This window comes from Rattus norvegicus, chromosome 19 (genome assembly GCF_021556685.1).
Source record: "Rattus norvegicus strain SHRSP/BbbUtx chromosome 19, alternate assembly SHRSP_T2T, whole genome shotgun sequence".
NCBI classification, from domain to species: Eukaryota; Metazoa; Chordata; class Mammalia; order Rodentia; family Muridae; genus Rattus; species Rattus norvegicus.
In genome coordinates, this window is record NC_141552.1 from 37899460 (window position 1) to 37915341 (window position 15882).

General features: G+C 41.6%; 1 protein-coding gene and 1 pseudogene across 1 annotated transcript; both read left to right on the top strand.

Moving 5' to 3' along the window:
• The window catches only part of LOC147999389 (zinc finger CCCH-type antiviral protein 1 pseudogene), a 67877-nt pseudogene that overhangs the window by 39564 nt on the left and 12431 nt on the right, over nucleotides 1–15882 (top strand).
• LOC134483505 (disks large homolog 5-like) lies at nucleotides 10350–15180 on the top strand. The gene is made up of 5 exons (XM_087596654.1): nucleotides 10350–10519; nucleotides 11556–11715; nucleotides 13024–13167; nucleotides 13801–13963; nucleotides 14687–15180. Exons 1-4 carry the CDS (start codon nucleotides 10513–10515, stop codon nucleotides 13814–13816), a joined length of 327 nt encoding a protein of 108 aa, XP_087452780.1. The 5' UTR covers nucleotides 10350–10512; the 3' UTR covers nucleotides 13817–13963; nucleotides 14687–15180.

Below are 15882 nucleotides of genomic sequence, written 5' to 3' on the forward strand. Positions count from 1 at the left end.
CGAGCTGGGCACTCTGTGAGGCATGTTTGACCTCTCTCAGACCACTACCTCCACCTAATGGGTTCATTTTTAAAAAAACAAAAAAGAGGGAGATGTAGGGAGCGGCTAAAGATGGCGCCGACATCCGGTGGTCATTTGTGGTAAACACCTACAGCACATGTGTTGGCATACCACCAGCACCTACAAGGCCAGGGTGATATTCATGCTAAATAGGTATTTCATACTCCACCAATCCCCAGTGGACAAATTTACAGCCATAGTCTGTTTTGTATATAAGGCAAGTGCCTTTATTCCTTGGGGTCCCCGTATTAACAATTAGGTGTTCCTGCAATAAAGGCTGTTGAGAAGAATCCGACGGTGTTGCGTCTTCCTTGCTGGCCAAGGTGGGCGCTACAATAATTATCTTAATCTATGCAGTTTAGGGAGGACCTCAAGAGGATCCGTAGTGAATGCACACTGCAGCTGTGAACACATGTTTCTTTTGGAGAGCAGGTCTGTGCAAGCCCAGAACTTAGGTAGGACAGTTCATGTTGCCACTTTTCCATGGCAAATCTGTGATTGTATTGAGAAAGTATGTTTCCACGTGACTCATTTCCAATTTATGGAATTAAACTGACTAACTGAGAGTGGAGGTGACTTGGAGAGATAAAGTGCAGAAGAATAATCCAGTATGTCTACAAACAGATGCTGTCTCATCAGGAATTTTCAATGCTCAGCAGCTAGAGAAGCAAGGGAGAGGCATTGGTTACTCTCAAGCTTAGGTCCTCTAGTCATTATAAGGTGACCATGACACAAAAAGTGTCATAGGTATCACAATAGAAGCTAGTAACTAGATTTAACCAACATATCACATTAATGCTGTATTTGCCCTTTTTTTTTTTTTTTTTTGCCCTTTTAGGACCTGGAAGAGGCTTGGGGTTTTCTAATCCTACTCATAATTTATTATCCTTCCCAACACGATGTGCTTTTTCTGTTAATGATAACAGTGCCATACAATACCTTGGATTTTTTTTTTTTTAGCTTTTTTTCCCCATCTTTATTGAATTGCGTATTTCTTTCTTTTTTCTTTAGTAATTTGAGTATTTCTTATTTACATTTCGATTGTTATTCCCCTTCTCTGTTTCCGGGCCAAGGTCCCCCAACCCCTCCCCCTCCTGTTCTATATGGGCTTCCCCTCCCCATCCTCCCCCCATTACAACCCTCCCCCCAAACAATCATGTTCACTGTAGGTTCAGTTTTGTCAGGACCAAGGGTTTCCCCTTCCACTGGTGCTCTTACTAGGCTATTCATTGCTACCTATGAGGTTGGACCCCAGGGTCAGTCCAAGTATAAACTTTGGGTAGAGGCTTAGTCCCTGGAAACTCTAGTTGGTTGGCATTGTTGTTCATATGGGGTCTCAAGCCCCTTCAAGCTCTTCCAGTCTTCTCTCTGATTCCTTCAATGGGGGTCTTGTTCTCAGTTCAGTGGTTTGCTGCTGGCATTCGCCTAGGTATTCACTGTATTCTGGTTGTGTATCCTAAAGAGATCTACATCCGGTTCCTGTCAGCCTGCAATTTTTTGCTTCATCCATCTTATCAAGTTTGGTGACTGTATACATATGGGGCCACATGTGGGGCAGGCTTTGAATGGGTGTTCCTTCTGCCTCTTTTCTGAACTATGCCTCCCTATTCCCTGGAAACGGTATTCTTGTTCCCCTTTTAAAGAAGGAGTGAAGCATTCACATTTTGGTCGTCCTTCTTGAGTTTCACACGTTCTGTTCATCTAGGGTAATTCAAGCATTTGGGCTAATAGCCACTTATCAATGAGTACATACCATGTGTGTTTTTCTGTGATTGGTTTATCTCACTCAGGATGCTATTTTCCAGTTCCATCCATTTGCCTATGAATTTCATAAAGTCATAATTTTTGATAGCTGAGTAATACTCCATTGTGTAGACATACTACATTTTCTGTATCCATTCCTCTGTTGAAGGGCATCTGGGTTCTTTCCAGATTCTGGCGATTATAAATCAGGCTGCTATTAACGTAGTGGAGCATGTGTCTTTGTTACATGTTGGGGCATCTTTTGGGTATATGCCCAAGAGATTTATAGCTGGGTCCTCACGCAGTTCAATGTCCAATTTTCTGAGGAACCTCCAGGCTGATTTGCAGAATGGTTGTACCAGTCTGCAATCCCACCAACAATGGAGGAGTGTTCCTCTTTCTCCACATCCTCACCAGCATTTGCTGTCACCTGAGTTTTTGATCTTAGCCATTCTAACTGGTGTAAGGTGAAATCTAAGGGTTGTTTTGATTTGCATTTCCCTATCACTAAAGATGTTGAACATTTCTTTAGGTGCTTTTCAGTCATTAGGCATTCCTCAGCTGAATTCTTTGTTTACCTCTGAATCCCATTTTTAATAGGGTTATTTGTCTCACTACAGTCTAACTTCTTGAATTCTTTGTATATATTGGATATAAGGCTTCTATCTGTTGTATAATTGGCAAAGATCTTTTCCCAATCTGTTGGTTGCCATTTTGTCCTAACCACAGCGTCCTTTGCCTTACAAAAGCTTTGCAGTTTTATGAGACACCATTTGTCGATTCTTGATCTTAGAGCATAAGCCATTGGTGTTTTGTTCAGGAAATTTTCTCCAGTGCCCATGTGTTCGAGATGCTTCCCCACTTTTTCTTCTATTAGTCTGAGTGTATCTGGTTTGATGTGGAGGTCCTTGATCCACTTGGACTTAAGCTTTGTACAGGGTGGTAAGTATGGATCGATCTGCATTCTTCTACATGTTGACCTCCTATTGAACCAGCACCATTTGCTGAAAATGCTATCTTTTCTCAATTGGATGGTTTAGGCTCCTTTGTCAAAAATCAAATGACCATAGGCTTGTGGATTCATTTCTGTTCTTCAATTCTATTCCATTGATCTATCTGCCTGTTTCTGTACCAATACCATACAGTTTTTATCACAATTGCTCTGCAATACTGCTTGAGTTCAGGGATAGTGATTCCCCCAGAAGTCCTTTTATTGTTGAGGATAGTTTTAGCTATCCTGGGTTTTTGTTATTCCAGATGAATTTGCAAATCTAACTCTTTGAAGAATTGGATTGGTATTTTGATGGGGATTGCATTGAATCTGTAGATCGCTTTTGGTAAAATGGCCATTTTTACTATATTAATCCTGCCAATCCATGAACATGGGAGACCTTTCCATCTTCTGAAGTCTTCTTCAATTTCTTTCTTCAGAGGCTAAAGTTCTTATTGTACAGATATTTTACTTGCTTGGATAAAGTCACACCGAGGTATTTTATATTATTTGGGACTGTTATGAAGGGTGTCGTTTCCCTAATTTCTTTCTCAGCTTGTTTCTCTTTTGTGTAGAAGAAGGCTACTAATTTGTTTGAGTTAATTGTATTCCAAGCCACTTTGCTGAAGTTGTTTACCAGCTTTAGTAGTTCTCTGGTGGAACTTTTGGGATCACTTAAATAAACTATCATATCATCTGCAAATAGTGATATTTTGACTTCTTCTTTTCCAATCTGTATCCCCGTGATCTCCTTTTGTACTCTGATTGCTCTGGCTACAACTTCAAGAACTATATTGAATAAGTAGGGAGAGAGTGTGTAGCCTTGTCTAGTCCCTGATTTTAGTGGTATTGCTTCAAGTTTAGAGCCCAGGTCCAGACAGTTTCAGTGTAGAATTATATCAGACCTTCATAGAAGACCTCATACCAATACTATCCAAACTATTCCACAAAATTGAAACAGATGGAGCGCTATAGAATTCCTTCTATGAAGCCATAGGTACCTAAACCACACAAAGACCCAAAAAAGAAAGAGAACTTCAGACGAATTTCCCTTATGAATATCAATGCAACAATACGCAATGAAATTCTGGAAAACTGAATCCAAGAGCACATCAAAACAATCATCCACCATGATCAAGGAGGCTTCATCCCAGGCATGCAGGGATGGTTTAATATACGGAAAACCATCAAAGTAATCCATTATATAAACAAACTGAAAAAACAAAACCACATGATCATATCATTAGATGCTGAGAAAGCATTTAACAAAATTCAAAACCCCTTCATGAAAAAAGTCCTGGAAAAATAGGAATTCAAGGCCCATACCTAAACATAGTAAAAGCCATATACAGCAAACCAGTAGCTAACATTAAACTAAATGGAGAGAAACTTGAAGCAATCCCACTAAAATCAGGGACTGGACGAGTCTTCCCACGCTCTCCCTACTTAATCAATATAGTTCTTGAAGTTCTAGCCAAAGCCATCAGACAACAAAAGGAGATCAAGGGGATACAGATTAGAAAAGAAGTCAAAATATCACTATTTGCAGAGGATATTTTCTACTGACATGTGTGACATGAGACGAAACAGTCCATGTCATCCCTCACCTGAATAAACTTCCTTAGAGGACAGTGTAGTTGGAGGCTCCTTCTCTCCTCTCCAAGATAGAGAAACATTTCCAGTCTTCAGACAAGTCTGTCAGCCATTGTCCAATGACTGTCTTGAGATGTCCACATTGTCAGCTGAGTGTCTTCATCCAGCCTGCCCTGTAATTGTTGTAGATGATTAATAGGGTTCCAGGCCTAAGATCTAATTCAGTGCTACACTATTTGCCAAACACACTCAGAGCCCTAGCTGCCACCCTAATCCTGTGTGCTCTAGAGAAGGAAATAAAGAACAACATTGTCTATCAAGTTTCTCCTCCAATAAAAGAAGAATCTGCATTGGGTCTTTTAAGTATCTCTAAGCCCCAGCTTCCCCACAGCTCCCTCCATCGATTCCACTATTGGTGCATTTTCAGTAACGCTCACTTTATTCTTGGTGTGCAAAGAATGTGCACCATGACAGTAAAGTGTGTGTGTGTGTGTGTGTGTGTGTTTGTGCGCACGCTCATCCATGAACTCACAATACACTTTTATCAAATGACCCAGAAGACCATAGGAAACCTGTCGATGTGCATGCAGAATTATGTTACTACTGTTTCATGGCACCTTGCAGGGAACACTGAAATAGTGGGCTGCTTTAATAGAGCCTAAAACCAAGCTATGCATGGTTTTCAGTGAGATTGTGATGTGCAACACCACAAAAGAGATCAGCAGAAGCTTCATTTATTCCATGCTGCTGTTACTAAGGTGAGGCAAAGCCTCATCCCATAGAGAGTCTGGTAGGATTTGATGGAAGGAAATAAACTCAGGGTTGAAATCAAGCCTTTAGAAACAAGGAGAAAAATACAAAGTCAAGGAAACCAAGAGCTTGTGTTTTTGTGTATTTTCTTTTTCTTTCTTCCTTTTTTTTTTGAGAAGATCCACAAGAGTGACAACCCCTTCCTCAAACTAACAATGCATAAGAGAGACAATACATAAATTAAAAATCAGAAATGAAATGAGGGACATAACAATAGACACCGAGCAAATTCCAAAATCATTAGTTCTTTCTCACAAGGACTTTACGCCAGAAAACTGGAATATTTATTCGATATTGTTGATTTTCTAGACAGATAACAATTACCAAAGTTAAATCCAGATCTGGGAAGATATCTGAATAATACCGCTAAGAAAATAGATACACTCATTAAAGGTTGCATACATTATATGTTATATTGCTTTCTTTTTGCACGATTAAACCCCTTCGAGGACATTTAGCTATGTTATACAAAGTGTTACTTTTAAAACAAAAGAACAAAGAAAGAAATTGTGGAGTCATTGAGATACACTTCCCAGACAGGATCAAGGAAAGACGGCTGAGAGATGCAAGCAGGGGCTGGAATGCTGCCCTTGAGAAGAAAATGTTTTTCTCACTTTACCTCACACTATGTTGTGCAATGTCCTATTTTTGTGGAAGCGGCTCTCATGCTCTCTGCGTTATGACAAGTATATTGTGATACTAGGAAGAGGGGTGATTTGCTATACAGATATTTTAAGAAGAAGGCTTTCCTTAGTCTTATTTCTTTGCCTAGACTTTCCCCGGTTGTTCCTGGTATGATTGGAATAACGATCTTATTATATCTTGCCAAAAAGTAAAGTGAGGTAATACATATTCATGCCTATATAAGGATTAATAAACTTGCAGCTGAATGCAGTTGCATCTGCCTTTGCTCTGTATCCCCTGTGTCCTGGTTATTTGTGACCAGACCTGGGCCCCCAATGCACCAGATGTTGTCAAGCATCACCCTTCTCAGTGTCAGGTTTATTTTTTTTCTTTTTTTGTAATCTATGATGTGGAGGCGTATTACAGCAACAATATGAAATAGCAGGCTGGCACATATGAAAATTGCCTTGTTTAAGCTAGGTATGGGGACAAGTCTTTAAAACGAGCTGTTAAGATGGGAAACAAATAATGTGTTTGTTGTTGGAATTGAGTCACCTCAGCTGTGTTGCTCTGCCTGCTCAGTGTCCATTCATCCTCACTCTCTTTCTACAGAGGAACTCAAGGTTTGCCCCAGTCGCCTGTGAGCTGTGATATGGGCAGAGAAAGGCCAGGACACAGTGCTGGTTTGCCACTCCTCAGTTATGCTGAACTTTCCACTACTGTACTTGTATATACAACTACAGTGTGGTCAGTTACTGTAGATATTTCTCTCTATATATAATAGAAGGCAACAATGATTGACTACAGCCAATTCTATAAAAAACAAAACTCAGGAAACCTGGCCCTTAGCAGCAATGTATCAAGAAACATCTAGAATGGTGGGTCATGAATTCTGCCAAGCAATGAACTCAGATAGGTGGGGTTGGGAGAAAGATGTCTGGTCAAATAGCCCACTAGATTCACATTGTATCATCTTGATTTAATCTAAGAACAAAGAAGTGGAGTATCTCTGATGGCTTTCTTCTAACCCCTTGAAAGGATCACTGGGGTTTGTCCTCAATACTTCATTCTTCTTGCTGGGGCAACAACACTCAGGGAAGGTTCAGATCGTCATAGACACAGTATTATGCTAGATATACTGAGTAGATGATACTAAGCTGTTCAGATGGTGATACTCATTTGCATGCGTTCTTTTTTTTTTTATTATCTTGAGTATTTCTTATTTACATTTCCAGTGTTATTCCCTTTCCCGGTTTCCGGGCCAACATCCCTCTAACCCCTCCCCTCCCCATCATTATGGGTGTTCCCATCCCCATCCTCCCCCCATTGCCACCCTCCCCCCAACAATCATGTTCACTGGAGGTTCAGTCTTAGCAGGACCCAGGGCTTCCCCTTACAGTGGTGCTTTTACTAGGATATTCATTGCTACCTATGAGGTCAGAGTCCAGGGTCAGTCCATGTATAGTCTTTAGGTAGTGGCTTAGTCCCTGGAAGCTCTGGTTGCTTGGCATTGTTGTTCATATGGGGTCTCGAGCCCCTTCAAGCTTTCCAGTTCTTTCTCTGATTACTTCAACGGGCGTCCTGTTCTCAGTTCTGTGGTTTGCTGCTGGCATTCGCCTCTGTATTTGCTGTATTCTGGCTGTGTCTCTCAGGAGAGATCTACATCCGGCTGCTGTCAGCCTGCACTACTTTGATTCATTCATCTTGTCTAATTGGGTGGCTGTATATGTATGGACCACATGTGGGGCAGGCTCTGAATGGGTGTTCCTTCAGTCTCTGTTTTAATCTTTGCCTCTCTATTCCCTGCCAAGGGTATTCTTGTTACCCTTTTTTTTTTGTTGTTCTTTTTTTTCGGAGTTGGGGATCGAACCCAGGGCCTTGCGCTTCCTCGGCAAGCGCTCTACTACTGAGCTAAATCCCCAACCCCTCTTGTTCCCCTTTTAAAGAAGGAGTGAAGCATTCATTTTGATCATCCGTCTTGAGTTTCTTGTGTTCTAGGCATCTAGGGTAATTCAAGCATTTGGGCTAATAGCCACTTATCAATGAGTGCATACCATGTGTGTTTTTCTGTGATTGGGTTACCTCACTCAGGATGATATTTTCCAGTTCCTTCCATTTGCCTACGAATTTCATAAAGTCATTTTTGATAGTTGAGTAATATTCCATTGTGTAGATGTACCACATTTTCTGTATCCATTCCTCTGTTGAAGGGCATCTGGGTTCTTTCCAGCTTCTGGCTATTATAAATAAGGCTGCTATGAACATAGTGGAGCATGGCTTTTTTATATGTTGGGGCATCTTTTGGGTATATGCCCAAGAGAGGTATAGCTGGATCCTCACGCAGTTCAATGTCCAATTTTCTGAGGAACCTCCAGACTGATTTGCGGAATGGTTGTACCAGTCTGCAATCCCACCAACAATGGAGGAGTGTTCCTCTTTCTCCACATCCTCACCAGCATTTGCTGTCACCTGAATTTTTGATCTTAGCCATTCTCACTTTTGTGAGGTGAAATCTCAGGGTTGTTTTGATTTGCATTTCCCTTATGACTAAAGATGTTGAACATTTCTTTAGGTGTTTCTCAGCCATTCGGCATTCCTCAATGTGAATTATTTGTTTAGCTCTGAACCTCATTTTTTAATAGGGTTATTTGTCTCACTACAGTCTAACTTCTTGAGTTCTTTGTACATTTTGGATATAAGGCCTCTATCTGTTGTAGAATTGGTAAAGATCTTTTCCCAATCTGTTGGTTGCCGTTTTGTCCTAACCACAGTGTCCTTTGCCTTACAGAAGCTTTGCAGTTTTATGAGATCCCATTTGTTGAATCTTGATCTCAGAGCATAAGCCATTGGTGTTTTGTTCAGGAAATTTTTTCCAGCCTTTGCATTCATTCTTAATGTGCACCTAAGGAAAGAGAGATCAAGGTCCTTAGAACACAAAAATCATTTCCAGTTCTTTTCTACCATTCCAGAATGAAAGACTGGTCAGCAGAGAATGGTAAAACTTCAAGAATTGGTAGATGATGCTTTGAATGAAGGGTGGGTTTCAGTGCTGGTTTTAGACAGGGTCTCAATTTTCCCATGTTGTCCTCTTCCTTGCTCACCAGGTTCACTTTGAGCTCAGATAAACCTGCTTCCACTTTCCAAAGGATAGTCTTACAGGAGGGGCCTCCAAGGACTGTGAAGACATTCTTATCCATTGAGAACTGAGGTGTGTAACCCACAACTATAGCTTTATCCACTTTCTTCCAGGTCTACCAGCCATTTCAGATCATTGTTGTAATATTCCTGACAATCAAGGACACAGAAAAATAACTTGATACACAACAAGGACATGGCAATCATATCCTGTGTAGTTATGTATATACTGGATGAGGTTTTTTAAAATGACAATATTGCACAAAGCTTCATACAGGACCCATCAGATTAAGGGTCACTATGCATTGTCATATCTAAAATGTCCTAATGAGAACTGACCACTGGACCACTATTCCTGTAACTTCACATGAGAAGCTTGTGCTTTTTGTGTTTTTTCTTTTTCTTTTTTTCTTATTTATTTATTTATTTATTGCTTTATATGTTGTCAGGAAGATAGTTCAACTCATGGATCTGCCCCCAAACTCTGAGCTATGCATCTGATCAATCAGTATTAGTGTATGCATTCAATAAAATAACATGGTTTTTTTTTTACTACGATAGATGCTTTTGTGTTTTGTGGGGTGATCCATGAACCAGAAGTGAAGATGCTTGTTTCTTACTCTGTCCAACGAGTTATGTCTCTAGGTTCATCCTACTCCTTTGGATGCACCCTCCACATCTGCTGACTATTTTGTTCTTCAGATAGAATCACATGTTAGAGCTTAGAGAGGCCTGTAAGCAATCCTGCTTTGGTAACTTAAGTGCAAAGAGGAGAGCCCCACACTCAGCCTGAGGGTGCATTCACTGGTGGATCCAATATTTCAGTTTCCTCTGCCAACAGATCTCCACATTGTTGCCAGGACCATAATGATTGTAATTCTTTCTCCTAAAGAATCTGGTGGCAACTGTCAAATGTTAAGCACAAAGCTTCAGGTTGTACCCATAACACACAACCACATTGCAAACTACCCTGCAGGCTATTTCTGGGTGTCATTTCATGCTCCTGCACATCATGAGACAGGAGACCTCCTTGGCTACTTCTTTAAACTGGTGTGATTTCTCAGTAATCTTTAATGGGTAATATGCTGAGTGAGGAGAATTTGAGGTAGGATGAAACATTTCTGTGCAGGGATTCGGGAGGAAGCACTCATTTACATACATAGCAATGACTTAGGTTTTTCCAATCAAGTCTAGAGCCAAATTTGGCTTTAGAAGCTTGTGGTGCTCAGTGGCTATGCCACAGGGAAGTCTCCTGAAAAGGGCACATCAGCTTTTGCTCAGTACAGGGAGAGCATTAGCAGGGAGGCAAAGTCTGTTATCCATGACATCAGCCATCCCTTCTTGGACATTCTATTGTCTCCTAGAGAGTCCTTGGAATCCCTGTGATGTTGCCAGTGTTGTAGTGACAATCAGTTCCCTAACTTTTCTCTCTTAGTGTCCAAAGGATATATCCACAGGCATGTTTGCCCGTCTTCGCAGGCGCTGTGGGGGACTTGATGTTGACGGAGAAGAGTCTAGAGTGAAGCAAACGAAACCACAGGACGTGGTCATGTGGAATGTGGAGTAAGTTCTGGGCAGTGTATGTTGAGCTTCCTGTCACGGGTTAGTGGGGGGCCTTCAGCTGGCCTTTATACCAATGGGCCACAACCTCTGTAACATCTCCAGAGATATTGAATTCCATGATTATCACAATTCGCGAAAGTCAAGGTTTTCACATAATTAGTTTCTCCATAACCACATGGAGGATATGGTAATGCCTATGCCATTATTCTGTGAACTTCTAGTCTTTACTTTTACAGTGCATTTGGTATGTTAAATTGATATAATAACACCATCAGAGTCATGGAGGGTATAACTTTTCTGAATTAAGCAGGGCATCAATGTACTTCACTTTCATTGCTTCTTTAAAATGAGTGGCTATCTAACGGGAGAAACAGGGAGAGAATTGTGTTCCTGGCCATGACCTTATATTCTTAGAACTCCTTTGACTAACTCTGGCTGACAGGGCCAACCTTACCTTCATATATTAGAGATTCTGTGTGGCAGATATTTTTTTACAGTAGCCAAACTCTTTGGAGCAGGTAGACCAAGAAAGAGCCTGTAAACTATTGGCACTTCTGGGGCATTTGTCATTTCAGTAGGGGGAATTGATAAGTCTGCTGACTATGTCCTCACCCTGCATGACTTTTTAATCCAAAGTTATTGGACTAGAGTAACAGTGTAGGATATCTGAGTATCCCTGATCACTCAAGTCATTGTGGATGCTGAATTGATGATCTGACTTCTGAAACCAGAGGGGTGAGGGTCCTGAAACCAGGTTATAGCCCTTGTAGCTGTTAATAATCCTGGAGAAGGCATCTCTCTGGTACTTGGAAGCCTGTGTCGGCGGGCATAGGGAACACCTGGCTGCTTACATCTCCTGGTCTCTATAGAGTAGTGGGGGAACTGTGATCCACTTAGGAGGCCTCTTACACATAGAACAAACTCCTTGCAGCGACACTGGCTTCCAAGCATGTTCTCCTGTTTGGGCCTCACTGTGGTCTATGTATGCTCTGTGCATTCTCCCCATGCAGGTTCACTTGTGTTTTTCTACCTACAGAGGCCTGCAGACAGACGTCATCCCCTGAAACTGTCCTAAACAAGGTGCAGGCCAATCAGGAAGAGGAGAGGCTGAATAGAGAGCTCCAGCTAACCACCCAGGAGAGAAATGAGCTGACAGATCGCCTCCTTTGTGTGACAGGTGGATCCATGAACAAGAGGTATGCATTGCTCCAAACGCTCTTGTGCCACTCACCGCTGTGTAATCTCATTCTCATCTTACCCTATTAAGGTGGTGGGCTTTAGAATGCTGTGCCTCCCAAAAGATCTTGTTCTAAACTTTGTCTCCCATAGAGAGGAGACTCAGAACTAGAACTTTGTTCAGGAGTGAGTTTGGAAATGGACCCTCTGATTCCTCCCCTTGAAAATCTGAACTTGTGATCTGAGTGAAGATTTCAGGGATAAAGTCACTGGAGCATGAGTTCCCAGTGTACAATTGGAAAGCCTTTGACAGGTGGTAGCTTTCCAAGGTTTTAGGTGCTGTGAGTTTGTGGAGAGTGTTTGCACTTGCTAGGAAGGTGACTGAATGCTATCATCTCCTGGCAGCAGCCATAGGTGACAGGTCCCACATTGTTCATATCAATGCATAACCAGAAGGCCTGAGGCTCTGGCCTGTTCTTTCTTGTCTGTGTACCCTACACTCTGAGACAATAATGATGCATACATTTCTATTGATTCTCATTGTGCTCTTTCCATATTTGACTCTCTCTCTCTTTCTCTGAGTCTCTTTACTTTTCTTTTCTTGTGGGTGTGTCCCAGTTTGTAATTGTGTGTGCACAGGTCTGCATGCATATGCACAACTTTTATATGTTTCTATGTCCCTCCACCCTTGGAATTTAGGGGTCTGTTTTTTGGCCTCAGGATTTACCTGTATGAGAGTTTCATGGAGGTGTGAGTGCTTTATTTTGGAAGCCCCACTTTCAACAGCACAGTTCTTTGCCTATGTGGTCACATTTGTCTGTACATTTGTATGCCTTGGAAAGATTATAAGTTTGTGGCAAATCTGGTCCCATCTCCAGAATTATGTGTACAGTCTGCCTCTAGAATATTAGTTATTTGGCTTATAGCATTCCAGTTGTCAAAACAGGAAAAATGAAATCAGAAGATTCTGGGTGTGTGTGTGTCTGTCTGTGTGTGTGTCTGTCTGTGTGTGTGTGTGTGTTTGTGTGTGTGTGTGTGTGTGTGTGTGTGTGTGTGTGTGTGTTGGCGTAAGAGCTGTGGCCTAGGCTCTTGATAGGTTTGAATGCAGATCCAGCCCTCCTGATTGAAAAAAGTGAGCCAGGGAACCCTTTATCTGGGTGTTTTGTTTCTTTTGTCTTGGGCGCACAATTGCAAGTTTTGAAAGCTGAAGATCCCAATATGTAGAATTCAGAAAGTGTCCTTCCAGGGCTGGGGTAGTACAGGACCCAGCCTGACTTCATATAATCCTAAACGCCGATCTTCTTTGGGTTCTATCTTGCTGGGGGCAGCCCCTACTTCAGGCCAAATCCATTTTATGAAAAATTGAAGATAAAGGAGAAAGAGGTCATGTCATTGCTGCACAACTTAAACACAAACAACATTGAACATCGTGAGAAATTTCAGGAGCTCAACAAGGAGATTAACTTCTATCGGTAAGTACTGGTCAGAAGGGCCCATCCCTTGTGGAATGGCCATCTCTGCCTCTCTTTGTTCTGGACTGGAGAGCCTGCAGCTCTGGGTCCATCTCTTCTGCTGTTTAAATATCACTGTGCCCTGGGTCTTTTGGACTCAGTTTCAGTTCCATAAGAGACTGTGACTTATCAAGACAGTGTCTATGCATCTTTAGAAGGCTCTGGATAGAACTATACTGATTCAGGCATCAGAGTGTTATTAGGCCGACCTGGGCCTCTGGAGTCATACCAGGTTTAGCAAAGCTCAATGTGTGGACCATATAGTTAGCATGACCTTCCCTTGGTTCTACTGTCCTCTTGTGGTTATTTGCGGGCTACTAATTGATGTTGCCCCCATGCATTGGGCTTTCATGGATAGTTGTAGATCCCTTGTTCTTTTGGACAGACATGGACTCTTATTGGTGCTTGGGTCACAGAAACAATCTATTCTTCTCTGAATTGGCTGTTTGCCTTTTGTGCAGCAGCCTTACATGTATGGTGATGTATTCTATGAAGTCTTTATGGGTATCTGGGTCCTGGTGGAGTTTGTGGGATTTGGCAGTTTGAATGGGAGGAATAGGCTTCAGGATCTTACTATGCAGAGTGTGTTTCCAGCAACCTGCACAGCTAGCTCCTGATGGACCAGGCATGTATGAAGAAGAATTTGGTCACATTGAAGCAGGAGAGCAAGGAGGTACAACGATATTTGTTTGAGTTGAACCCGAATGATGAAGAAGAACGGAAGAAGACCAGCAACCTCCAGACCCAGCAAAATTTGGTAGGAACAAGCAGCTGAGTCAGATTAACAATGTCTGATACCATTTGCCTATTGGATACATCTTTGCTTTCCCCTATCATCTTTCTAATCTCCCCACACCCAATCAGTCACACACCTCATGTGATGTAGTTATTCATTGTTCTGTCTATGCACAAGTATTCTGGGATGTTAACCACTTTTCAGAAACTGAATTATGGGCAAGTACACTTTTCTGCCCTTTTTGAAACTGCAGTCCAGAAATGGTGACAGAGGAATCACATATCACATTACTGCATCTCCCTGTCACAGATTGGGTGCTATGAGGAGTTTGGAACAAGTTCTTGGCCCTGTGACAAAGGTCATACAGGGGTCATGTGATGGTTGGAAGCACCTTGCAGGGATAAGAACCAAGTGCAAATGGCAAATGAGTCCTGGTCATTGGCTTTGATCAGGGTATCATGTGGCCTTCTCCTTTCTTCCTGCAACCCAAGTAGGTCTCTCCCCATTTCCCCAATCTTGGTTTGCCCTGGTAGAGTCTGAGGAGCAGCTTGTTATCCCACATTACTGTGAGGGTTGCTGGTGATGTTCCCCACCCTGCAGAGATATCAGCAATGATTTCAGTGAAAAGATCAGTGTTGTCTGTCCAATGCAGCTGAAGGGACTGAAGGCAGCAACTTGAGAGCTGGTATGTGTGTCCCCACCAAATCAGTGTCTTAATAGCTGCCTTCTTCTCCCAGGTCTCAGAAACTTCAGGAGACATGGAATAGGACAGATCCCAGAAGACAGCCCCCTGAAGAATGAGTTTCTTTCTCAGGAGTTCCCTGTGACGACAATCCTCACAGTCAAAGACTTTTTTTGGGTGAATATTCTTCTTCTCAGTTAATTTCCTCAATGTTTAGAGACCCTAAATTCATGTATCCGTATGCCGGCCTGTCTGATTGAGGTCTTTCTCCTTTCTCATACCGACAACGCCATTTGAGAGACAACTGAGGGGACTGCCTTTACATCTCGTGTTCTAGAGGAGAAACAGCACTACAACTGTGTTTCTAAATGTTCATTAAGAAAATGCTGTTAAGAAATAGTTTTGGTTATGATTTTCATTTAAGTTTTCTTTTTGTTGTTTTATAGTTATATATTCTTGTTACTGTTTTTCATTTTTTCCACCACTTTAATTGTTCATTTTATCCCTGTTTTTTGTAAATTGTACTCCTTATGAATAAAATTTGATTTGTAACTCTTGACTCTTAAGACCATCTTCGTTATTCAAGGGTCCTTTCCCCTCCTATAAATGTAGAACTTACAGCTAGGTATGGATCTTTGCATGGTCCAGTGAATTCAAAGCCACCAAGGGTGATAGTGTCTTTTCTGTAGATATGTGACTTTTTTATGGACACACACTTTATGATGTAATCACTGCCATACTGTATCCATGCTGTCATGTATTCTGCTCATCCTAGTCTATGTCAGTCTATAACACACATTCCTTATTGACTATGTGCACCAGATATTGAGTAACATACACTCATGCCTGTAGAGCTGCAGGAAAAATTACAACTTTCACAAAGGAATAGAGAAGGAATCCTAATCGAGGACCATGCGCCTCAGTTTTTCTTACAATGCAGCATCAGTATTAAACCACAGAGATAATGACCATCAAAGACATTTTGGGAAATAGGTTTTTGTAGGAGCTGTTTCACTTGTTCATTCATATGCTGTGTTTTTTATTGTTGCTGATAATATTTATTTTTATCATTTAACTCAATGGATCTTTTTTTTCAATTCTATGTATGTATTTATGCACTCCTGAGTACATTTCCCTCATGATCCAAAAGAGGGAATAACATTCCCCATTGTAGATGATTGTTAGGGACCATGTGGTTCTTCTGAGAGAGCAGCAGATGCTCTAACCTGGGAGTCATCACCACAGCTCCTGTAGGTAG

Bases quoted from the DNA above. Each gene is read 5' to 3' on its own strand.
- LOC134483505 (XM_087596654.1), top strand. The intron at 11,716-13,023 runs GTATGCATTGCT...TGCTGGGGGCAG, and splicing joins GGTGGATCCATGAACAAGAG to CCCCTACTTCAGGCCAAATC.